The following is a 25,824-nucleotide window of genomic DNA, read 5'->3' on the forward strand; positions in this document are numbered from 1 at the left end:
TATTAAGACAATTAATGGCTTGAATTTTAATTTTATTTGGAGGAATAAGTGCCATTATATATCTAAAGATGATTTGGTTAAACCATACATTGAAGGCGGTGGAAACGCAATTGATTTTGATGTAATGAATGGTGTTTTGAAACTTAAATGGTTAAAATCCTTCCTAAATAATCCACACTCCATTTGGTTTTTTATACCAAATAAGGTCTTCAACACACTACGGGGTATCGACTTTCTCCTAAAGTGTGACTTTGAAATTACCAAGCTACCTGCTAAACTCTCTGAATTCCATAAACAGGTCCTTCTTTATTGGAAAATGTTATTTAAACATAATTTCACTCCACATAATAGCCCAATTTGGAACAATAGATATATGCTGATAAACAGAAAATCTATTTTTATTCAAGATTGGTTATCAAAAGGTGTTTGGGCAATTGCCCATTTTGTAGATGAGGAAGGACATGTTCTAGGACATCAAGATTTTTGCCGGAAGTTTAATATCCAATGTTCTAAAAGTAAATTTAATCGGGTTATAAAATCCATTCCATTGTCACTTAAAAACATAGTTGTAAATGATATAATATATTCTGACATCTCCCCCAAGTTAAGGCAATTATATATAGATGGTATTCGATTTTGTGATGTTAAATGCAACAATAAGTTTCTTAGATCTTCATTAAGGAGTCTTTATTCTCCAAATTTACTTAGACGTAATTACATATTAAAAGATTTCCAAAGGAAAGAAATTGAAAAAATAAGAACTGATTATATCACCTTCCCTATTCCTCCTAAAGGGAAAGAAGTCCAATTTAAAATCTTGAATAAAATTTACCCGACAAATAGACTTCTTAGTGATAGATTCAAAATAGAAACAGGTAATTGTGCATTTTGTGAAACAGAAGAGGAGGATTTGGATCATCTATTCTTTTTGTGCAATTTTATACAAATATTTTGGTTGGATTTTCATACCTGGCTTTATTCCAAGGGGATTCAAATTACCCCATTTACCCTAAATATGATAATGTTTGGAGTGTTTTTGAAAGAAAAGAAAGCTAATTATGGTGTTAATGTGTTATTAATCTTGTGCAAGCATTTTATACATAAATGTCGTTTTTTTAAGACTAAACCAACACTAGCTTACTGGAAAAACGACTTAAACCTGTTGGTTAAATCTTTGACTTTAGTTAAGAAGAAAAAGGCTGCTTCTTTTATTTCCTTTATAGAAGATTTTGATTTAGTGAGTTAATAATTTGTTGAATTATGTGACCCCATCTTTGTATTTTATTTTCACTATGCATGAAAGTTCCTAATATGTAAGAAAGGTCTATTCTCTGAATCTGTAATATATGGTGCATTTTGTTTGTATGTTTATATTACTAATAAAAAAAAATAAAAATAAAAAAAATAAATATATATATATTAGGGGTGCAACGATACACAAAATTCACGGTTCGGTTCGGTTCGATACTTTGGTGTCACGGTTCGATATTTTTTCGATACAAAAAAAATGTTCATGCCTTTTTAATTTGTCATTTATTAAAATTATAAATATATATTTTAACACAAAAGTACAGTTTTTAAATTTAACCCTAACCCTTGTGCGTGTTGTTTTTTAGCTCGTCATATTGCAGCCACAGAAATTCTTTTGTCCATGAAACCATAAAGCTGCACTTTCTTTTTGCCTTATAGTCTGATTTGTCATAACTTCTCCGTTTTGTGGTAAGCTTTTCTTTGGCTGTCACTTCTTCACCCTGACCTGTCTTATTTGGCTCAGCAGAACTAAAATATATATCTGTCTGTGAAGGTTCTCAGTCATCCAGGTCATCGTAGTGAAATATATATCCTGCCGCACTCACATAAGCTCAGCGATTCTCTGCGCGATCAACCTCTCACATGTTTAAGCTGCGGGAGATTTCACTTGTCATGTTTGCATAGTAAGCTAACAATTAATAAGACGATGTCAGAGGAATTGGTGCACAAATTATCATCACTCACAGATCAGTGCTGTCGCTCTCTATACACAGTTCGCGCGATTGCAAAGTGAAAGCAAAAAAACAAGCGCAAATTCAAACACGATTTCAATATGTCACATATTGACAGTGGCTCACCCAATGACATAATTACCCAGCTACATTTCTGAAAGAATGCAAAAGCATTGACATATATTTTTCCTTCCTACAATAGCCCGACAGGCAGGGCAGAGATAGCCCCGGGACGTCGGGCTAGCGATATTGCGAGCCCTGTATCTGATTGAGGAATCACTCATCTTTGGAAAAGAGAGTTTATTACAGAGAAATGTCTCTTTCCAAAATAAAAGCTATACTATCCGCTTCTTCTGGGCTATATTCTCAGCAGCATATTAAACATATCAGGTCTCCATAAGGAGAATCCTGTGCTAACAGCTGTCTAAATGACTCGGCTAAAGTTTGTAGCATGCATGCTTGTTTTTGTCTTTGCACTAGGATGATGTCGGTGTAAATGTGCAGTCATATTCGTTGTGTTCCCACTAGTGCTTTCAGGTTAATCTCGTTGAAATAACCTTAACGCCACAACACGGCAAATCTCCGTTAACGAGCTACCCTATACAGAGGGGCTAGACGGCCAACACGTTAACGAGCTAACTGCGCTAACACACTAGCTCCCACCCATGTAATTGAGCATTGCATGGCACATCCAACATACTGTTTTACTTTAGTCCATGACTCGCTTACCTTCAGGGTCATACGTCACATGAAAACCAAAATAATTCCAAACGCCAGATCTGAATGAGGGTGGGGAGGTCCACTTCTGTCTCGCTAGCTTGCCCTGCGCTCTTCCTTCTGACCATGCTGTCTGTGTTGAGTGCTCAGTGAATCTGCGTTCGACTACTCCGCCTAGGCTGCACTCTCGAGCCTAGGCGGAGTAGTCAAATGCAGATTCACTGAGCGCTCAACACAGACAGCATCGTCAGAAGGAAAGTTGATAAAATAAATTACAAATTTTGTATTGTTCTTTTTTTTTTCTCCCCTTTGGTTTTCTTTCTTTCTCTCCCCCTCTTTCTTTCATTCTTTCCCCCTGTCCTATCCCACAGTCATGTCTGTCCCGTTTGCAACTGAAAATAAAATTAATTCATAATTATAATAAAGGTCAATCAAATGGACCAATATGATGATCCACTTAAAATAAATCCTCTTGGCATCTTTCTTGGCCTCAAGACAACAATTCTGATGGCTATAGATCCAAATGGGACACAAAAAAAAAAAAAAAAAAAATTGAAAAAAATTGTATTGTTCGATACATATGCGTACCGAACCGAAAGCACTGTATCGAACGGTTCAATATCGATACGAATATCGTTGCACCCCTAATATATATATATATATATCGCTCTATCGCGATAGCGCATGTTGATGATGTCATCAAGCTGTGCCTTTTTTGGTCTAAAGCATCGCAGCGGCTACGCTGGTCGTGTCCAAATTCATGGGCTGCATCCTCCTGAGGACCCGGCCTTCGCGGTCTACGTGGGCCGGGTCCTCAGAAGGTCGAGTAGGCCGGAAGTAAACGGCCGTGAAATTGGACGGTCTAGCCTTCAGATTAGCGTCACCGCTGTCTCGGTGGAGTTTAATAAACTCAGCCGTCTGCTCCTTGCTATCTAAAATATAACAGGACACTGGCATAAATTCTCGACTGTCTCATACTTCTGTTTAATCAGTTTTCTGTTTCACGTTTAGTCAGCTGTGTAAAAACCAAGGAGGAACCCACCCGGGGGATTAATAAAGTTTTATTTTATCTAATCTAATCTAATAACTTTAATCTTAGCCAAACCGATTTACTCACGAAGAAACAAAACACTGAAAAAAAGCCCAACAATAAAATTTTTAGGTTGTCTAAGTGACTTATACATTACGTTTAAATCGAGCAGCGATAGTCCGCGGTGATCTAAAAATGATGTGCCGGGAGTTGTGCCGTTCTCGGCCGCATCAGTAACCCTCGAGCTCCCGGCTAGCTGGGTAGCAGACGTCTCCGAAAACGTCGAAGCACTTTTGCAAATATGCGATACCTTGATAAACCGAGCAGATATTTGATGTTTACACAGCTACTTTCTCGCATGAAAATATGTTAAAAGTTTATTTTGTGACACAGAAAGATTAGTATGAGTAATTTTAAAACTTAGTAGCGGCCGCCATTGTTGGAAACTGGAGTTTGGCTGGGCCGCGCTATGAATTCTGGGATATGGTAGGCCACGAAGGACACACCCGACCCATCCTTCAAATTCGGGGAAAAGGAGGACGCATTTGTCGGCTGCATTCGGAGGAGTCTACGAATTTGGACAGCCTTCGGCGCGTCGCTGTGACGTAATCGGTCTACAAATGCGGCCTCAGGAGGATGCAGCCCATGAATTTGGACACGACCAACCATTATCCTCTTCAAATTATGGCGGGCGACAGTCATAACAAAGAGATAAAGCACTTTTGAAATACGGGGAAAGCCAAAAACTGCACTTCCTCCACTTCCGTAACATTGATTCATTAATGTTGAATTCTCTCGCAGCTGCTCTATTCCCATGTTGTTGCAGTATATTAATCAGAATCAGAATACTTTATTGATCCCTGGGGGAAATTATTTTTTGTTACAGTGCTCCATTTTAAACCAACATTAAGACAAGACAGACAGGCAGGCAGGAATGATTTACTGTGTCGTTCAGTGGTGCTTTTCGGTAACCTCAGTCTCTCACTGAATGTGCTCCTGTGACTGACCAGCATGTCATGGAGTGGGTGGGAGGTGTCATCCAACATTGTCTTTATCTTGGACAGCATCCGCCTCTCCGACACCACCTTGAGGGAGTCCAGCTCCATCCCCACAACATTGCTGGCCTTACGGATTAGTTTATTAAGTCTGTTGGCATCTGCGACCCTCAGCCTGCTCCCCCAGCATGCAACAGCATAGAGGATCGCACTGGCCACAACAGACTCATAGAAAATCCTCAGCATTTTCTGGCAGATGTTGAAGGACCTCAGTCACCTCAAAAAATAGAGACGACTCTGGCCCTTCCTGTAAAGTGCTGTGGTGTTTTTAGCCCAGTCCAGTTTATTGTCAATGTGTACTCCAAGGTATTTATAGTCCTCCACAATGTCAACACTGACCCCCTGGATTGAAACAGGGGTCAAGTGTTTCCTGGTCTTCCTGAAGTCCACGATCAGTTCCTTGGTCTTTGCCACGTTGAGCTGCAGATGATTCTGCTCACACCACGTGACAAAGGAGTCGACCACAGCCCGGTACTCTGTCTCATCATCCCTGCTGATGCATCCAACCACCGCAGAGTCATCAGAAAACTTCTGAAGATGGAGGTCTCTGTGCAGTGGCTGAAGTCTGTGGTGTAGAGGGTGAAGAGGAAGGGGGAGAGGCGGTCCCTTGTGGTGCCCCTGTGTTGCTGATCACCTTGTCAGACACACACTGTGGGAGACGTACATATTGTGGTCTTCCTTTCAGGTAATCAACAATCCAGGACACCAGAGAAGCATCCACCTGCATCGCTGCTAACTTATCACCCAGGAGGGTCGGCCTGATGGTGTTGAAAGCACTGGAAAAGTCAAAAAACATGACCCTCACAGTGCTCGCCGGCTGGTCCAGATGGGTGTAGACACGATTGAGCAGGTAGATGATGGCGTCCTCAGTTCCGAGACGAATCATAACTAACCTCGTATTGTGGATGGATGATTTCAGTTGTTCTCCTGACTGAAGTTTGGTCCGTGTACAGCATCCTGCTATGCGATTGCATTTGTCCCTGACCACCAGAATCCCTCACGTTAACTTTTATCGAGTGGAAAAAGAGTTGGGGTTCATCCTCCAGCTTCACTGTGCTAATGTTATGCTAACATAGCTGTGTCGCTAGCAATCACGTAGCACAACATTATATACCAGGTAGTCCAACTTCAGTAACCCTGCAAACGCCACTGCTGTTTAGTTTTCTGTCTTCATTTATGGTGGAAGTGATAGCAGGGCTGTACATTTGAATTAGTTTCAAAAATCTCTCAGTCAGAACATGGTATGAAATGTTTAGGTGTAAACTAGCGAGCTGACTTCCTGTTAACTTCTAACTCCGTTAAATTTAATAAATTCTGTTTTCATGGATGTTAAACTTAATTGTTACACCTGGTAAAGCAGCAACGCTGATGATTTTATTAAAGATGAAAGAATTTAGACCGTTTTTAACTCTTAGTGTTCGTTTGACTTTGGGACCTGAAGCTGTCGGAGTTTTAGACCCAGATTACTCCGCGAAGCTCCTCACCACGGCAGCCGTAATGGTCTGACAATCCATCAAGCAGTGCGGCTTCGTAGCTTACCAAAGTTCTACTAAAACATTTTTTAACAGATTTCTGCACGCCCAAATCGGTTCGAGGTCAGTAAGCACAACCAGAATTCATACATAAGGCACACTCTTGATTTTTGAGAAAATTAAAGGATTGTAAGTCCTTATAGTGTGGAAAATATGTTATACAGAAGAAAAGAATATATCGCGATATATATTGTTACCGCACATGCTTCAAATTATACCGCGATATGGATTTTAGGCCATATTGCCCAGCCCTAACTCCCAATTTATTTACAACATTTGAAACATACAGTGTAGCTCCGTCAGAACACTCCAAGGCCAAGTGAAAGTGCTGAGAGGGAAAAGATCATGATTAATGATTTATTTAAACTCATAAGTGGGTGCAGCAGCTGAGCTTTGACCTGTGAGATGCAGCTTAAGCTTCTTTTATGGTTCAGTGTTTAATGTGTAAACTGTTTATCACTGCAGAGACGCCTACAGGCTATCTACTGTTCAAAAGTGAATTGTTATACACAGTGTGGCAGCTGACCTTTGACCTGTGAGCTTCAGCCTCTTTGCTGAGTGTTTAATGCTCATCTATTGAAGCCTGCAGACACACCCACACACCATCTGATTCGTTCTCAGGGTTGTTTTCTGTGTGTTGGAGTTGGAGCAGAAACCTGCTGCAGGTTAATTATTGATCAAATTAATATCACAAAAGGTGCAGCAGCTGACCTTTGACCTGTGAGCTTCAGAGTCTTTGCTGGTGTGAAGTGTTTAATGTGACGCAGCCTGCAGACACAGACGACTGCTGACGGAGAAGAAGCAGAGGATTTTCTGTTTCTACACAGACCTGGTCCAGGCAGCAGAGAGCTGCAGAGTGAAGACGTTCATTGGAAGAAGCTGAGTAAGTTCAACGTCCTCTTTGAATCCTGGATCAGGAAGTGAATATTTGGTGTTTAAATAAGGTTTCTGTCTTTGACTCAGTCTGCTGTCACTTTGTTTCAGAGAGAAAAGGAGATTTTAGATTAACTGGTGTTCCTGCTGCTCTAGCATTAAAGGACAGTATAGGTGACCGCGCTGATGCCTGTTTATAATTTCACCAAAGCTAATAAACTGTTGGCTAAATTTTCTTGTTTTTAGATGTAAACAGAGGTGAGAGGAGGAGATAATAAGGATTAAATATTATGCTGAATAACTAAATTCTGCTAGTCTGTGACGTAACTCCCAGCAGCATCGCCTCATTTCTTTGACCTTTAACATGAGTTAGCTTAGCTAGCAGAGCAGCTATCTCTGCTGTCTGTCATGTGACCGAGTCAAGTGTGTGTAGTAGACTTGTTAGCATAGCTAGCAGGCTGACAGAGGCTAGCAAACTGTGTGAACACTTTGTAAGAGGTGAGCAGTAAAGAGAAGGATAAGGAGCTCCTCCAAATGCTGATAATGCACTTAACCTGAATTTACTGCTTGTCACATTATATGTGATGTTCAGTCAAAAACAATTACTTAAATTAACATTATTATTAGTAGTAGTATTAGTATTAGTATTTGTTTATTATTCATGACATGGCTCCCTACTGTAGTGGTTTGAACAACTGATCTGTGGTTATTGTGTCCCTGCAAATTCAACAATGCGCCTCAATGCAAAGCATCAAATAAACATTTTTATTATCAAGTCATTCGACCTACTGGTTGAATCACCGTAGCTCTGACAGTGAAGCACACTCATTTTTATTGGTAGTCACCTTGTGAGCAATGTTCCCTCTAAGCTGCGCACGTGCGCAATTCAACCTGCCAACACGGACGATGATGCAGTTCTACACTGCAATCATCGAGTCCATCCTCACCTCCTCCATCACCGTGTGGTACGCTGGAGCCACTATCAGGGACAAACAGAGACTGCAGCGTGTTGTGCGCTCTGCTGAGAAGGTGATTGGCTGCAGACTCCCATCTCTGCAGGACCTGTACACCTCCAGGACACTGGGGCGTGCAGCCCGGATCTCAGCTGACCCTTCTCACCCTGGACACAGTCTGTTTGACCTGCTCCCCTAAGGCAGGAGGCTCCGGTCCATTCGCACCAGAACCTCTCGCCATAAGAACAGTTTCTTCCCCTCTGCTGTTGGACACATGAACAATAACCGTATGACTGTCCCCGCCACAAACACAGGACCCTACGCTGTGTCACTGCATCATTCATTCCATGTTTGGCACTGATCACCACCTGCACTCATGTATATATCTTTCTACGCAGCACTCTTAATTCTTATTCTCATGTATATATCTCATGTATATCTCATGCACATATCTTTCTACGTAGCACTTTTAATTCTTATTCCTACTTTTATTTTTTTCATGTCTATTTAAGCGCAATTTATGACAGTTTGTTTGCACTGAAGCACCGCAGCAATTTCCTAATGTTGTAAACCTGCTCAACATTTGGCAATAAACCCCTTTCTGATTCTGATTCTGATTCTGAATTGCGCACTGTTGGCACGGTCTCTGCGCAGAGAAAATCTGTGTTGCGCACACAAAAAGAATTCTAACCTGAATTGAAATTAAAGTAAACCAATCAAAACATGGCATTTAGTTGTTAAGAAACAGAGTGACGGCGTGTTTGAGATGTGAGAGATTTGAGGCGTTTAGAGCAAATCTTGTGTAGTTAGTGTGTAGTTAGTGTGTAGTTAGTGTGTAGTTAGTGTGTAGTGTAGTCAATAGTGTTGTTGTGTGTGTCAGAACAATGAGGCGACTGCTGAGTGTTACATGTGTTACAGCAGTGATACATCTGCTGCTGTCAGGCCTGCAGGTATCAGGCTGTTGTTCTCCTTCATCTCATAGAGGACAGGGATTATTTTTTGGAGCGGCACAAATAATTTGTGTGGCATCAGATTTGATGCAGAACAGCTGATTGTTCTGTAAATAGTTTGAAATGTTTATTTTAAAAAAACACCTTGGCTGCATTTTTAGGTAAACAGCTGCAAAAAACTTTGTTTGCATAACTCAGTTACTTTTTTGAAGAAGTAACTATATAATTAACTGCCCAACTGTCAGGGGTTTTGACATTTATTTTCACAAGTAAGAGAAAATAAGACACTTGCAGACCAAATCAGAGAGTTTTAAGACATGTGCATGGGTGTGTGCCTCTCAGCAAAATCACACACACAGAATGCATGTCTTGTTCCTTTATTTATATGTACAGCACTTTGTGAAACTCTGGTTTTATGTTAAAGTGCTTTAGAAATAAAGTTGGTATGGTATGGTATGGTATTTATAGGGTAAGAAACTGATTACATAGTACTTCCTCTTTTCAGTTACAGGAGGAGAGTTCAGGCATTATCTCAACCTGTCTGACCTTTCAGACTGGGGTAAAGAATACAGAAGTTTATCATGCTTATCTGACATCACAGATACTAAAAACGAATACATTGCGTTTGTGTTAACAAATAGACTCAGTTACGTGAAAATATATGAACACTAGAAAATAAAACACACTTGATTATATTGTATTTGAATATAAAGCACATTTGATTATACTTGATCATATTGCATAATAAAAATCCTCTATCACCAACATTGGTCATTATTTACTGTATGTTGCAGACAGAGTTACAGACTCTCTCCCAGACCACAGACTCATAATACAAGTCAGAGCTTTATAAAAAAAAAAGAAAGTTGTGTTTTCAAAATTGGAGTTCAAGTTTTTTTTTTCCTTCCAATAGTGTTAACATACTACACACGTCATGAACAAGATTTTTTTAAATTTTCATTGTAAGTGGGCTAAAGCAGTTAATTAAAAGTAGTCCATCAACTGAAAGGTTTAAAATGTTCACACGTGTTGGACTGACTGAAGCTTCCAGTCACAGTGACTCAGTGTGTGTCAGTGAATGCATCGTGTGTGCTTCAGGCTCCACCTAGTGGACTGATAGCAGAGCAGCTGATGAATTTGAAGAGTGTGGCCTTTTTGCACACAGCCTGTAAATGTCAACAACAAAAGGAGTGTGTAAAACATGTATATTGTAGTGATGCAGTGTACTGTGTATATTTATACTGGCAGTATGGAACATGATTATTTGGAAATGCCTAAAATGGAAATGATCATATACTGTGAGGTGAGGTGTGGACAGTGGTTGTGCTTTTGTAACATTGAGGCAAGGACAGTGATTAGTGTTTAGGGGACACATCATTGGTTTTTGTTAAAAAGAAACAGTTTCTCCACTGTGGCAGGTCGTAGGCGATTTTTTTTTTCTAAACTGTCTCTAACTCTCACTAACCGCAACTCTCCATCAAACGCCCACATTTTGTCTGAGGGGTTTATATCGCTGTCATAGCTCGCGGCAAAGTTCGAACCGCTTCCTGAACCAGTCACGTGGTACAGCCGGGCAGCGAGGCTTCGGACGTCATCATTTTCAGCTCCTCCCATAAATGAAGCAAGCCTCGATACGCGCTTCGCGGAAACGCCCCCTCCATTACTCGACACACGCTTCGAAGCCTCGATACAGAACGTCCCATCACTAGTTAAAGCTGAGTAAACACTGACCCCAGACCAGCACCGTGATAAAGTGAGCTGCTGCTGCTGAACTTGAACAGGTAACAAAGTGATGAGCAGTCAGGCTGCAGGTTTCTACCTGTTCATGTTTCTACAGTAGAATCACTTTGAAGTGTCTTTGTGCTGTTTCATCTTTGATTTGTGTTCATAAACACTCAGAGAAACATCACGTGACCTCATCAGGATCTGTGTTGGTGTGTGGGGCTGTACCTCAGCTTTATGTTGTTACATGCTCATTTGTTCATTTCACACAGTAACATCAAAGTAATGTTATGAGGAGTAATGAAGTAACGTACTCCATTACTTTTAATCAAAGTGTTCTGTGTAATATGTGTAATAATGACTGTTTTGAGTAATGACCAACACTGATCACAACAAAGAGGAAATGCCTCCAACATGCACAAACATTTGAGCCACAACATGCAGTTAATGTGCACAAATGTCTTTGATATGCTGCTCAGTGATGGTGGTGACTGTCAGAGCAGAGCTACTGAGAATCAATAAGTAATATCAATGATGGGATCAGAATCACTAAATTCTTCTCATCCCTGTCAGTATCATACATGTGCTGTATAATGTGATAAATGTAGAGGTGCTGGCTGTTCTCTCACTCTGCTGTTTAGCTGTAAAGGATGCCTCCCTGCCTTTGTCTCATTCATGACCTTTAATAGTCTCTTCTAACATGCAGAGATCTGTATGATCTGTTTCATAGAGTCTAACCAGCCTGTACAGGTAACAACAACAGTCACTGCATCACTGACACACAAACGTCATCTCTGTCAATAACAACATTCATACATGGAATAAAAACACATCAGTGGATCATTGCTGGAGCTGATGTTTGTGCTCCTGGTGCAAAGGCTCTCAGTTTCCTCCTTGAAATAACATCAGTGGTGGGTCAGCGACATGCTTTCTTTCCCTCTCAGGTTTAAATATCTGGGACTCTCCACCGTTTGGTTTTAGAGCTGAAGAAGCTTCTCAGATGAAACGTCTTCCAGAAACTTAAAGACGTCTGTTTTCTCTCCAAGCTCCTTAGATCACATGACCTGGATGACTGAACCTACAGACATATTGACCTGGTTTCATGGTCACATGACGGGTCAGAGGTCAGCGACTGTAACTCAGTTCCTCCTGTTAATGTGAACTCACTGAGTGTTTGTGGTTTACCTCTCAGACTGACTGAAGATGATGATGGAGGAAGAGGAGGACAGAGCAGAGTCTGCAGGGTCCAGCTGTCCGTCTGTGAGGAGTGACCGGTCCAAAGATCGAAATCCAGCCTTCAGTGGTGAACCTGGAGCAACGAGGTCAGAGAGCTGAACTCACTGAGTAACAGAAATAATTCTGCACTGACATTATAATCAGTGTTGACTCTGGTTGATTGTCTGACTGTGTTTGTGAGCTGAGAGGAAATGAAAATGAGTTTGTAACAAAAATCAGTTTTGTCCAGTTTTCCTGTAAAAAGCTGAACTCTAATCTAAGAGGATGTTACTGACAGGAAACAGCTGCATTATCTGCAGTCTGTGTGACCACAGCTGCTTCAATCATGTTTGTGTCTGCAGAGGTCAGAGGTCACAGTCTGCAGGGTCCAGCTGTCCGTCTGTGAGGAGTGACCGGTCCAAAGATCACCCTCCAGACTTCAGTGGTGAACCTGGAGCAACGAGGTCAGAGAGCTGTGATGACTCCTTTACATGTTTGTGTTTCCTGGATAAATATGACCTGAAACATCCTCAGATTGTTACAAAGATTCATTAAAAAGAAAACAATGAAAGAGAAAAGATCCAAATGTTCGACTTGGTCATTTGCTGTTTGAGGACAGTGATGCTCATATCTGTGGGGAAAGTGTGACCTGAGTGGGTTCATGTTTGTCTTTAAAGAACAGAGCTGCTCTGATTCTCTTTGTGTCTGATCTGTTAAACAGTCTGAGAGGTCACACAGAGACCCAGCAGCTAAAGCCTGGATCATACTGGCTGCTGTTACTCCATCAGGACAACACTGAACCACAGTGGTGTGGATGTAGTGGATAAATCCCACCATACTGATGCTCAGAGTTAACCACAGGGAACAAAACCAGATGTTACCTTCAGATTGTGACCTTTGGAGTGGACGATGCAGATTTCAATAGAGAATAAATGTTGTTGTTTTTCAGCTGTGAAGAAAGAATCTAATTTTCTGAACTGAAGAATTTATGATGCTGGAAACAACATGGAGACTATAACACAACATTTCCACTGTGTTCATAGAATGAATGTAAAACTGTCAGACATTCATTAAATATGCAAAATGTCTACAGAAGCATCAGAGGGTCAGACGTGAAGCACTCAGTGATTTTGATCAAATGACTCATCAGTTATTGATCTGTACTACACTGATCTACCACGTTAGTAAAGCTGGTGTTCTGGTGGTGGAGGGAGACTCGGATCATGTTCTGGTTTTGGAGCAGTGATCTGCTGATGGTTCAGTTTGATGAGCTTCTTCAAAATCATCCCTGACATCACCACTGAAAGGACGTCCATGAAAACAGACTGAAAATTACTGATATGTTCACAATCTGAGAGTTTAAAACTTGACAGACTTGATTCAGATGAAGTTATTTGAGCAGAAACTCCTGGATCTTTATCCTGTGTTGATCTAATCCTTCATGGTTCCTCCACAGAGTGGAGCAGCAGAGCTCAGAGGTTCCCAGTGGTCAGTCTGCCCAGCAGCATCAAACACAGCTGGACTCCATATTTATGGTCTGTACATGTACAACAACTACTGTTACATCTGTTCTGTTCACAGTCATCTCCATGCTGCTCTTTGTAGACCAGTGGATCGTCAGTGTGTCCAACATGGATCTGATGTTTGGCTCCATGATTTCAGTCTGATTGGCTCATTCATAAATATTCTGTTCCAGCTGCTGGAGGACAACATCATCACTTTTGTGAAGAACGAGCTGAAGAAGATCCAGAAGGTTCTGAGTCCAGATTACCCAGAATGCTTTGAGAGTCAGAGGAGCAGCAGCAGAGAGGCGTTTGTGAAGATCACAGTGGACTTCCTGAGGAGAATGAAGCAGGAGGAGCTGGCTGACCGTCTGCAGAGCAGTAAGAGGATTTATCTAAAGATTTAAGCTGCTGGATAAATGAACATTTTCCAGAGATGGAAGATGGAGCAACATGTTTTAAAGATTAGTTCTTTTTGGAATTGAGTGTTTATTTTTCTTCTCATTCAGAACTTCATGCTGCAGTTTGTCATCGTAACCTTAAATCCACCCTGAAGAAGAAGTTCCAGTGTGTGTTTGAGGGCATCGCTAAAGCAGGAAACCCAACCCTCCTGAATCAGATCTACACAGAGCTCTACATCACAGAGGGAGGGACTGCAGAGGTCAATGATGAACATGAGGTCAGACAGATTGAAACAGCATCCAGGAAACCAGACAGACCAGAAACAACCATCAGACAAGAAGACATCTTTAAAGCCTCACCTGGAAGAGATGAACCAATCAGAACAGTGCTGACAAAGGGAGTGGCTGGCATTGGGAAAACAGTCTTAACACAGAAATACAGCCTGGACTGGGCTGAAGACAAAGCCAACCAGGACATCCAGTTCATATTTCCATTCACTTTCAGAGAGCTGAATGTGCTGAAAGAGGAAAAGTTCAGCTTGGTGGGACTTGTTCATCACTTCTTTACTGAAACCAAAGAAGCAGGAATCTGCAGCTTTGAAGACTTCCAGGTTGTGTTCATCTTTGATGGTCTGGATGAGTGTCGACTTCCTCTGGACTTCCACAAAACTACAATCCTAACTGACCCTAGAAAGTCCACCTCAGTGGATGTGCTGCTGATAAACCTCATCAGGGGGAAACTGCTTCCCTCTGCTCGCCTCTGGATAACCACACGACCTGCAGCAGCCAATCAGATCCCTCCTGACTGTGTTGGCATGGTGACAGAGGTCAGAGGGTTCACTGACCCACAGAAGGAGGAGTACTTCAGGAAGAGATTCAGAGATGAGGAGCAGGCCAGCAGGATCATCTCCCACATCAAGACATCACGAAGCCTCCACATCATGTGCCACATCCCAGTCTTCTGCTGGATCACTGCTACAGTTCTGGAGGATGTGCTGGAAACCAGAGAGGGAGGACAGCTGCCCAAGACCCTGACTGAGATGTACATCCACTTCCTGGTGGTTCAGGCCAAAGTGAAGAAGGTCAAGTATGATGGAGGAGCTGAGACAGATCCACACTGGAGTCCTGAGAGCAGGAAGATGATGGAGTCTCTGGGAAAACTGGCTTTTGATCAGCTGCAGAAAGGAAACCTGATCTTCTATGAATCAGACCTGACAGAGTGTGGCATCAATATCAGAGCAGCCTCAGTGTACTCAGGAGTGTTCACACAGATCTTTAAAGAGGAGAGAGGACTGTACCAGGACAAGGCGTTCTGCTTCATCCATCTGAGTGTTCAGGAGTTTCTGGCTGCTCTTCATGTCCATCTGACCTTCATCAACTCTGGACTCAATCTGATGGAACAACAACAAACAACATCCAAGCGGTCTAGTTTTTTTAGAAAAAAAGAGTCTCTCCACCAGAGTGCTGTGAACAAGGCCTTACAGAGTCCAAATGGACACCTGGACTTGTTCCTCCGCTTCCTCCTGGGTCTTTCACTGCAGACCAATCAGACTCTCCTACGAGGTCTGCTGACACAGACAGGAAGTAACTCACAGACCAATCAGGAAACAGTCCAGTACATCAAGAAGAAGCTCAGTAAGAATCTGTCTGCAGAGAAAAGCATCAATCTGATCCACTGTCTGAATGAACTGAATGATCGTTCTCTAGTGGAGGAGATCCAACAGTCCCTGAGATCAGGAAGTCTCTCCACAGATAAACTGTCTCCTGCTCAGTGGTCAGCTCTGGTCTTCATCTTACTGTCATCAGAAGAAGATCTGGATGTGTTTGACCTGAAGAAATACTCTGCTTCAGAGGAGGCTCTTCTGAGGCTGCTGCCAGTGGTCAAAGCCTCCAACAAAGCTCTGTAAGTACATATGTGATCATAGCTTTAGCTTTTAAATGTTTATTCTAGTTAACACAGATCAGGTGGAACAACTCAAATAAAATATCAAAAATATTAAGTGGTCATCGGTACTCAGTTTGTTCAATACCGAATACAATGGAGCACAAATTGTCCACGTTTCTGAAATATTTCTGGGTGTAACTGTCACCAAAGTGCAATTTAGACCTGGCCTGTGGTTGTTATCTAAGTGATAATCATCAATTCTACTAAAACAAATACAAAATAAAGAAGTTTGACACATTCTGTTGATATCAAAAGCACACTGAACAATTCAGTGTTGTTTTACTGCTGTTCTCTCTTCACTTCTTCTCCTCTGATTCTCTCCACATGTTGCTCTGCATCAGTGCTCAGTTTCCTGACAAAACAAGATGAAATATTGCTAAATATAATAGTATCTCATTACGCTTCAACATAAGTGTTTTATTTTTGTAATTGTTTATCTGTTATTTTTCAGACTGAGTCACTGTGGCCTGTCAGAGAGAAGCTGTGAAGCTCTGGCCTCAGGTCTCAGCTCTCAGACCTCTAATCTGAGACAGCTGGACCTGAGTAACATCAACCTGAAGGATTCAGGCGTGAAGCTTCTGTCTGAAGGACTGAAGAGTCCACACTGTACACTGGAAACTCTCAGGTGAGATCAAGCATTTTTCTTTCATCAACTGACAGAATTAGCAGATTAATAATAAGGCAGTCCTCTAATAAGAGGAGAAGTGGAGGTGTTTTGAAGGGCAACGTACTCTTATGTTAACAAGACAGGAAGTAGTTCCTGGGAACTGCTTCCTTTGTTATTGTCTAAGTAGAAACATGATGGTGAAACAGTGATGAGTTTGCAGAGGTGGATCCACAGCACACAACACAACAATGCTGTTGCGTGCTGAAAGCAGACTTCTCACAGATTCTGAGGCTGCAGGTTTCATCACTGTCCAACCAAAATTCACTGAACCAGCAGTAAATGAACGTCCAAAACTACACTTCATGTTTAAAAAACAGATGATCAGGGGGATTTGTGTTTACATCTTTTTTGTGTGATCTGTTCACCTGCTGTTTCAGCTGTTTGGTGGTTGTTGAGATGGTTTTGTGAACTTTTAGCTGAGATTCTGACGTTTCTGTAGATACCACACATGTCTAATTACTTTGTACAGCATGAATGGCCATAACGAGGTTTTTAACAGTAAGAAAAGTTGTAAAACTTCAGAAAATATAGTTAAAAGTCCAAAACCTTCTACGTCTGGTGGCTTGTGGTAAGGAGCAGATCAAACGAGTAAAGAATTACATTATAATTATAAATGGCTTCAACAGCACATTCAGGTCTGTGAGACTCATTCAGACACTGAGCCGTGGCTCTGTGCTACATGCACATATTTCTGCATCTCTGCCATTCAGACACACTTTATATATCGTTTATTTTATGTAGTATTCAATACTGAACTGTACATTTAGTCTTTTTAAAGGCAGCAAGTTTTATTCACTGTTTTCATAAAAGCCTTATTTTTATCCATTTACTGCTATTAGGAAGAACACGTGAGGTTTAAGACCTGGACCAGTTTGAAACCTTTTGTCCTCCACAGTGGAAAATGGGTGGAAATAAAAATGGGTCTCACTTTAGCCATCTCCTAATTTTATCAGTTCTACTCTCAGCGTCTTCTGTATATCTCCTGTATAAATGTTGCACTCAGCTTTGTGGTCTCCAATATCACTGAAATGCAGCCAGATGCTGCTCATTTTGCCTTTTCACTCTTTCCTGACACGCTTGCATTTCAGTACAGCTCCCATTTCTCTGTGTACTGGTCTCTACCACTACCCTTGCTGTCTATGGGACATGTCCTCTTTCACATAATGGTATGATCCCAGTCTGTCTCTGAAAGTGTTTGGCCACATGGTTTGCTCATCAGAATAAAACCTCAGCCGTGCTCACATTGATTATCAGCAAGCCTGAAAATTCATCAATATTTGACATATGAAATTATCTCATGGGCTGGATTTGGCCCACGGGCCATATGTTTGACACCCCTGGTTTACACAGTTTGGTATTCAATGTACAAGTGAGCTAGCTCTCAGCTAACTAGCAGACAAGCTAACTGCTGGGACTGCGTCTTTCTAACAAGAGCGTCAGACACTCAGACTGGTTTCCTTTGTGGATGATGATGTGTTCTCACACTGATCCTTCATGCTGATGCTGCCATCCACCCACTGCTCCTGGATTCCTCATCATCATCTCCATCAGCCCTCACAATACTCCACCTTCTTCAGCTTCATGTTCAGCAGCCTGGATGGACAGTAATTCTTTCCATGGGTTATGGTGGGACATTGAGAGCTGAAGTCAAACAGCAGTGAGAATGAAAGACTGATTCATTTCTATTTAGTCTTGTGATGTGCAGCTTTGTTCAGAGCATTAAGGCCCAGCAAAGATCACTGAGGTCATAGAGTCCTGATGAAACCTGTGTGCTTATAGAAACTGAGACCAGATGAACCAGAATAGAAGGACATTAAAATGAAGTGTCAGCTACACAAAGGCAAAGCTATTCAGTTGTTGCTGTGAGTTATTTAAATGGAGGATGGAGTCAGACTTTAAGCTGCTGGACTCAGTCACTATATCCTGTTGTCCTCATAGAACCTGGACACACAGACTCACCTGTGACACAGTGACACACAGTGTGGGCTACACACACATTAGAAAGTGGATCAGTCACACTTGTGCAATCATTTGTTGTGCTGGGAAACCATGAACACTTTGAATCACATTAATGGCTTTGTTACAGCAACATTCAATCATGAGTTCAAAAGTAGTGCATTGTGTACTTATTTTAATAGTACTGCAGTATGAGAAGTGCAACATTCAGTGTGCAGAAACAGATCAGGTGCTTTCTAACAGCAGTGTTCCCTTTAACACAGCAGCAGTTCAAATATTTCTGTCAGTCTGAGCTGAAACATGAATCTAATCAAATATCAAATCAAAGTTCTTTGCCTCTGCCAGGACGTTAACATTTGATCTAGTTTTTTACAAAGTTCCCTCAGCATCCAGAGCCACCAACATACCTTTGATCAACAGCAAGTGAACATTTATAAATGTGTGTTTGCAGAACAGGAAGCAGCAGAACTATTGTTCTGTTATCAGGCAGCAGCACAAACGCTCATCAGCTCATTTACTGTGCAGGACTTTGAGTGTGTGAAGTGTGTGTTTGTGCTGGATTTCCTTTGGAGAATCTCAGTCAGAAACCAGACAAAGAAAAACTCTTTCAACAGTCCAGGTTGAGTTGACAACATGAACTGCATTTATCTTCCTCTGACTGACATGTTCTTCCTCCTCTGCACCGAGCCAGCTGCTAAGACTCACAAGCTCATTGACATTTTCTGATGATAAAGAAACTCTCTTCTTCTGCACAATATGAGCAGCAACAGAGAAGAAGCTTTCACAGGTACAGATGTTGCAGCTGTGGCCAAGTACATGTGCTGCATGTTGGAGCAGCACTCTAATGGACAGGCCTCTGTACTGATGGTGGGCTCTGCTCTGTATCCACCACACTGTTCTCAGCTGAGTCTTCCTCCTGTTCACAATCACACTCTGATCAAGCATGTTCACGTTGTAACGCCGTGGCTTTCGTAGTCTCTCCTTTTTCTACAGCTCATGTGTTCTTCTTGTGATGCTGCGTCTTGAGGCTCATACATGCCGTCATTTGTTGATCCTAAGAACGTTCCTCAGACCGACTTCTTCAACAACAGATAACTTTAGTTGTATCAACACTGCCTCCTGGAACAGTTTAAAATGAACATGTCAAAGATCTGTACCTGTCTCCATGTTTCTGTCCCCGCCCCTTTCTTTCTGTCCTTGGTCATGTGAGCGCTGCAGTAGTATTAGGCCCACCCTCAATGCTCCCATTGGCTGAGATGCATAATGACGCCCATTTCAAGCCAGCACTGATCAACATCTCTCCTGTGACCCATGGCTTTTATATTCAGAGCCAGTGAGCACTTTCACAATAATCATGATTTTAAAAACTGTGATTAAAATAATTGCTGACGTTAATCAGTTAATGAGTTAACGAGATAATAACAGGTTAAGTTGCCCTAATAATTAGACTTTGATGACAAACTGATGTGATCTCCATGTTTCCTTTGTTGGACTGTGGGCGAGTGTCAGAACTGAATGTACTGAGTAACATGTAGAGTTTAAACATGTGTCAGTTCCAGTTTTAGAGCTCTAAAGTGCAGCTATCATGTTAGGAATATGTTAGGAATAGACAGGAACACTGAGCACACTGAGGTCAAATCTTTATTTTACCACTCGCTGCATTCTTGATGTTCATGAATTCAGCAGGTTCATGATTGTCTGCAGCATTAATCTCATATTTCCATTAAAAGTGTTGAATTTGACTGTTTGATGTTCTTTATGATCTCTGGCACCAGTTCATCTGTAGGCTGAGCTCAGTCCATCCATTTAGTGAAATGATGTTTAAAGGTCTCCTTGTCCTGTGAGCGTGCACAGATCCTGAAGCAGAAAGCCTGGGTTACAGAGAAATGATCATCACTGTGATGATGCTCATCATCTCTGACTGGGATTTGAGGTTTTGTCAAAGCAGCAAAGAAAGCCTGGCTATGTTGGACTGGGTGTGGCAGCAGCTCCCAGTTTGAGTTCAGGAGACAGACACTCTCTCTACTTTGAAGATCAGCTTCAAACTTTCCTTTTTGATAAAGCTTATAGTTCGAGCTGGATCAGGTGACCCTGAACCATCCCTTAGTTATGCTGCTATAGGCTCAGGCTGTTGGTGGACTTCCCATGATGCTCTGCTTTCTTCTCCCCTCTTTTCACTCCTGATGCTTTTATATGTCACTACTGCATGTCCTTAACTTTTGTCTCTCTGTTTTGTTCTTGTCTCTCTGAGCTCATCTCTTCTCTTTCCCCTCACCCTGCAACCAGTCATGGTAGATGCTCCTCCTGGAGCCTGTTTTCACTGGGAGGATCTTTGTGTCAAAGGGAGTTCTTCTTCCCACCATCACCAAGTGCTGCTCACAGTGGAGGCGGTCACCTTACACTGTTAAACAGCTTCAGATGACTGTTGTTGTCTGTTGGGTATTGTCACTTATAAATAAAGTTACAATGGATGGATAGATGTTATTGTGACAAAGAGAAAACAACTGTTGACAGATAGATTGTTGTTTTGTGTGTCTGCAGTCTGTCAGGCTGTCTGATCACAGAGGAAGGCTTTACTTCTCTGGCCTCCGCTCTGAGCTCCAACCCCTCCCATCTGAGAGAGCTGGACCTGAGCTACAATCATCCAGGTGACTCAGGAATGAAGCTGCTCTCGGCTGGACTGAAGGATCCAGGCTGGAGACTGGACACTCTCAGGTATGGAGAGAAAATCTGATAGAGGAGGAAGAGCTGGAAACATTTCCTGTGTCTTTCCTTCACTTCCTGTTTGTTTCCTGCAGATGAGACATGAACAATCACACATGCAGGAATATTTTCAGGGACAGACACACTAGTCTAGCTGGATAGTTCATGGATATTTATGTAGGGGTCTCCAAGGAGTCTGTTTGCAGGAACATTTAGGTCACAGGTGTACCTGATATAGATACCAGTGTACCTAATAAAGTGTCAGCTAACATTTGGAAATGGAAGCTTAAATAATGCCAAACTGTACATTCACAGCTGAATTCACAATAAATTTGTTCTCAAGTGCACATTTTTCTGTTATTGTTCTCAAACAACAGAATGAGAATGAAATATTGATTCTAACAGGGCCCATAAACAGCATTAGCTTATCAGAGTTTCCATCATGGTCACACAAATCCTTAGCAGAGAAAAGTGGCCTACTTAGCAATAGCTGCTCAAGTTGTATAAAGAAAGGGAAAACAGTATTAGCATTAGCTGCTAATGTCAGCTTACTTAGCATAAACTCTTCACATCTTTATAATGCAAGGGAAAGGAGTCACTCATGGAAGCCTATTTAGCATTAACGTCTCACATCATTATAACACAAGAGAAAAGCGTATTAGCATAAGCTACTAATGCTTATTCACCTCAAATTAGCTTTAGCTGCTAATGGTAGCCTACTTAGCATTAACTCCTCACTAATATAATGCTAATTCACATCAAATTAGCATTAGCTGCTCATATTGTTATAAGGAAAGAGAAAACGGTATTAGCATTAGCTACTAATAATTATTCAGCCCTAATTAGAATAAGCCTCTAAAAGCAGCCTACTTAGCATTAACTCCTCACATCGTTGTTACCCAACGGAAAAGAGTATTAGTATTAGCTACTATCATTTTTAATAAGTAAGAGAAAACAGTGTTAGCATTATTGAATAATGCTAATTCACACTGAATTAGAATTAGCTATTTACAAGAGCGTACTTAGAATTAGCCGCTCAGATTGTTAAAAAGTAAGGGAAAACAGTATTAGTATTAGCACATAATGCTAATTCACGTCAAAGTAGCATTAGTTAATAATGGCAGCCTACTTAGCATTAACTGCTCACTAATATAATGCTAATTCACATCAAATTAGCATTAGCTGCTGTTAAGGTTCAAAAATTGAGGAAGGAGAGTACAAACCACCATGGTCCAGAAGCTCTTGGTCAAACAATGATTTTAATGAATACACACGTGTGGGAAGAACAGGAATTGGTCTTCGACTTACTCAAAGCATACACAGATTTTTATAGCATCAGGGTTTGAATTACTGACGCCCCTTCATACGTCACAAACACATTTTATACATACGTCAAATCAAAACCACCATGACTGTGAACACAGTTTAAAAAGAACATCGTCTTCCATCTTCATAACAGGTGCATCCTGTCACTGCCGGATGCTCGCTTGTCATCTTGACACCTCAGCAGCAGTTCGGCGACAAACTGCTTTTTGCAACCCCAGCAAAACATAATTAAACTTTCCCCTCTAAATGATTCTCTCTAACTGAGTGTGTGTGTGTCTGTGTCTGTGTGCTAACCACAATTGCACCCTGTTTCACCTCGCCGACTAGCTCCTGACCTCTAACCAGACAGAGAGACAGAAACCACTCTCGTATATGTAATAACTGAACTGAAACTATGGATATATCATCTACTTAAAATAAATGTTTTAATCAAGAACCTCTAACGAAACCTTAATATAAAAATATAAAAGTATAGCAGAATCTTTTGAATAACCTAGCAATTAAAATAGCCTTGTCTAGCCTGCTCCTCAGAATAACCTAAGAGTCTGCTTTCACTTCTGCAAACTCTCTGCAACTTCCTGTCAGCCTGCAACTTAGTCTTTCTGAAAGACACACACTGTTTAAACCTCTGAATGCACTATCAATGCTGCAGCTTATATTTTTAATGCAATGGTAATGATGACAATTATTTAACAATAGCAGTAAAATAATTTCCCTGCTCCACACTGCTCACATTGTTAAAAGGGAAGGGAAAACAATAATAGCATTAGCTGCTAATAATTATTCACCTAATTAGAGTTAGCCCCTAATGGCAGCCTAGTTAGCATTAACTCCTGACATCGTTATAATGCAGGGGAAAAGGGTTACCATTATCGGATAATGCTAATTTACATCAAATTAACAATAGTTAATAATAGAGATGGCACGATACCACTTTTTTATGTCCGATACCGATACCGATATCATAAATTTGGATATCTGCCGATACCGATATAAATCGATATAGTGTTTTTTAATCAACAAAACTGTTTTTTAATATATCTTGCTGCATTTTGCAAGTCTGCAAGTTCATACTCAAGTTTAAAACAACAACTACACTAAAGCTATTCTGTTATACCTGTATACAAAACAAATATTTCATAGTTCAGCAATACTGATCAATCTAATAAACTTAGACCTACACCATCCTCCCTATTCTGGTATTTTAAAGAGTACTTAGCGTAAATATTAAGCAACCTAACTAATAGGGTTCCAACTCCCAGCAACAACAAAAATAAATAAATAAAAAATAGGGAACCACCCCTCACGCTCCACCTCATGATGCTTAATCGACGTAATCAACCTTAATTTGATGCAGTGTGAAAAAAAATTCACAGAAATCAATTATTTTTCAAGAAATATTAAATAGATTCAACATCTTTCTTCAACAAAATTGCAGACTGCACAGATGGTACCTTCCCAAAGTAAAAAGTACTATAGCTTACTAAGGTATATATATTAGACTTAATAGTCACTATATACAGTAATTGACTTCTATTCATTTTACATCAAATTAAAACTTTGGGTGTCAGATAATTATTTATTAAAAGCTAGACATTTTAAATGAGAATAAGAAAGAAAAGTATGTCTTTGTGCCCCCTTTTCCCTGTTAATGCCCTATCGGCCCCCCTGGCTAAACTTTGCTAGATCCGCCCCTGCACAGTTACCAGCCGTCAGCTACGTAGAAAAAGATCCTGGTGTAGAAAGTAATATTAAATAAATTCTAACAACAGCTTATCAAGCTTAAAAGTGCTGCTGTTGATCAGCCGCTAGTTTCCTCTTTCTGGTGCAAAGTGGGCCAAAAACAAAGAAGAGAGACGGACTCGAGACAGAAAAGCCGATCAGCTGATCATTAAGCAGTTTCATGATTGAAGTAGCAGCCGGAGAGCGAGAGGCAGTCGCTTGTTAAGCTTAACGCAGGAATGCTTTACAAACATTCAGAGATGGACTTACACACTTGCTTTACTTCTCTCGGGGATAACTTTGTCGGAGATGAAATGCCGGGTTGCTAGCGAAGCTCCAAATGCTATCCAGACCACCGACAGGTCCCTCATGCCACAGCCGCTCTATCACGTGATGCATACTGCTCCGACGTGCTAACGTTCTGAGGTGAGTTACGGCGTGTTGCAAGTTTTGTGAGGTGCTTTCGTGATATTTAATGGATCGGATTACATTTTTTATTTTTCTCCGATATCCGATCCAGTAATTTAGGTCAGTATCGGACCGATACCGATACTTAATATCGGATCGGTCCATCTCTAGTTAATAATGGTAGACTTCGTATCATTAGCTGCTGTCATTCTTACAAAGCAAAGGAAAACAATATGAGCATTAGCTGCTAATGCTTTTTCATCTAAAATTAGCATTAGCCACTAATGGCAGCCTACTTAGCATTAACTCCTCACTAATATAATGCTAATTCACGTCAAATTTGCATTAGCTGCTAGCATCAGCCTACCTAGCACTAGCTGTTCACATTGTTAAAAGGGAAGAGAAAACGATATTAGCATTAGCTACTAATAATTATTCACCCCTAATTAGAATTAGCCGCTAATGGCAGTATACTTAGCATTAACTCCTCACATTGTTATAATGTAAGGGAAAAGAATTAGCATTATCTAATAATGTTGACCTTGGCCCACTGGAAAAGTTCAGAACTAAAGATTTAGGAGTGTTTCTCGATAGCTCTTTCTCATTTGAGAAACAAATGAATTCTGTTATTAAAACCAGCTGTAAGGTTTATATTGTTGATTGTCATTTATGCTTAGAAATATTTACTCATATATGCTTAGAGTTGTATAATCGATTGCATAATGATAGAGGTTTAATCCTTAGTAGTCTGTAAAGACTCTGTGTGCCTTCCAGAGTGCTCTGGCATGCACACAGCACTTGGGGCCATGAGAGAGGTCGTACCCTCTCTTACTGATTTATGGTGTAGGACAGGGGTCTCAAACTCAATTTAGCTGGGGGCCACTGCAGGCAGAGTCTGGGTGAGGCTGGGCCGCATTAGGTTTTCTACAAGAAAGACATGGTTAAAAAATTCCAATCTTCTCAAATCTCTTTATTTTTATTTTTTAACACAAAATATGAAAAATAAATAAACAAATTAAGAATTAATAAGAAAATAAATCAATCTGTAATACATAAATAAAATAATAATAAGATATTTTTAGTCAGTGAACTTGTGTGTTTCTTTCAGTCTTCTATATCTGCTGTGTTTAGATTGAAATGTCTGTATTAACAGTTCTATAACCTT

The 25,824-nt window shown here is 40.9% G+C and overlaps 1 protein-coding gene and 1 long non-coding RNA gene across 3 annotated transcripts in view; both read left to right on the forward strand.

Annotated features, from left to right (window-relative positions):
* The window catches only part of LOC146672638 (protein NLRC3-like), a 183,158-nt gene that overhangs the window by 150,961 nt on the left and 6,373 nt on the right, over positions 1-25,824 (forward strand). Inside the window, exons 2-9 of the mRNA XM_085388553.1 lie at positions 7,014-7,199; positions 12,007-12,136; positions 12,392-12,493; positions 13,486-13,564; positions 13,726-13,912; positions 14,041-15,835; positions 16,329-16,502; positions 21,042-21,215. Of these exons, the coding sequence (XP_085244679.1) occupies positions 12,018-12,136; positions 12,392-12,493; positions 13,486-13,564; positions 13,726-13,912; positions 14,041-15,835; positions 16,329-16,502; positions 21,042-21,215 (2,630 nt within the window). The 5' untranslated portion in view covers positions 7,014-7,199; positions 12,007-12,017. The remainder of the gene's footprint in view (positions 1-7,013; positions 7,200-12,006; positions 12,137-12,391; positions 12,494-13,485; positions 13,565-13,725; positions 13,913-14,040; positions 15,836-16,328; positions 16,503-21,041; positions 21,216-25,824) is intronic.
* LOC146672644 (uncharacterized) overlaps positions 1-25,824 on the forward strand; it is a 216,399-nt gene that overhangs the window by 23,727 nt on the left and 166,848 nt on the right. The gene's annotated exons all lie outside the window — the stretch shown is intronic.

The sequence above is a fragment of the Rhamphochromis longiceps genome, linkage group LG3 (genome assembly GCF_057381845.1).
Source record: "Rhamphochromis longiceps isolate RC_006_pf linkage group LG3, R_longiceps_female_GT1.1, whole genome shotgun sequence".
Classification (NCBI taxonomy): domain Eukaryota; kingdom Metazoa; phylum Chordata; class Actinopteri; order Cichliformes; family Cichlidae; genus Rhamphochromis; species Rhamphochromis longiceps.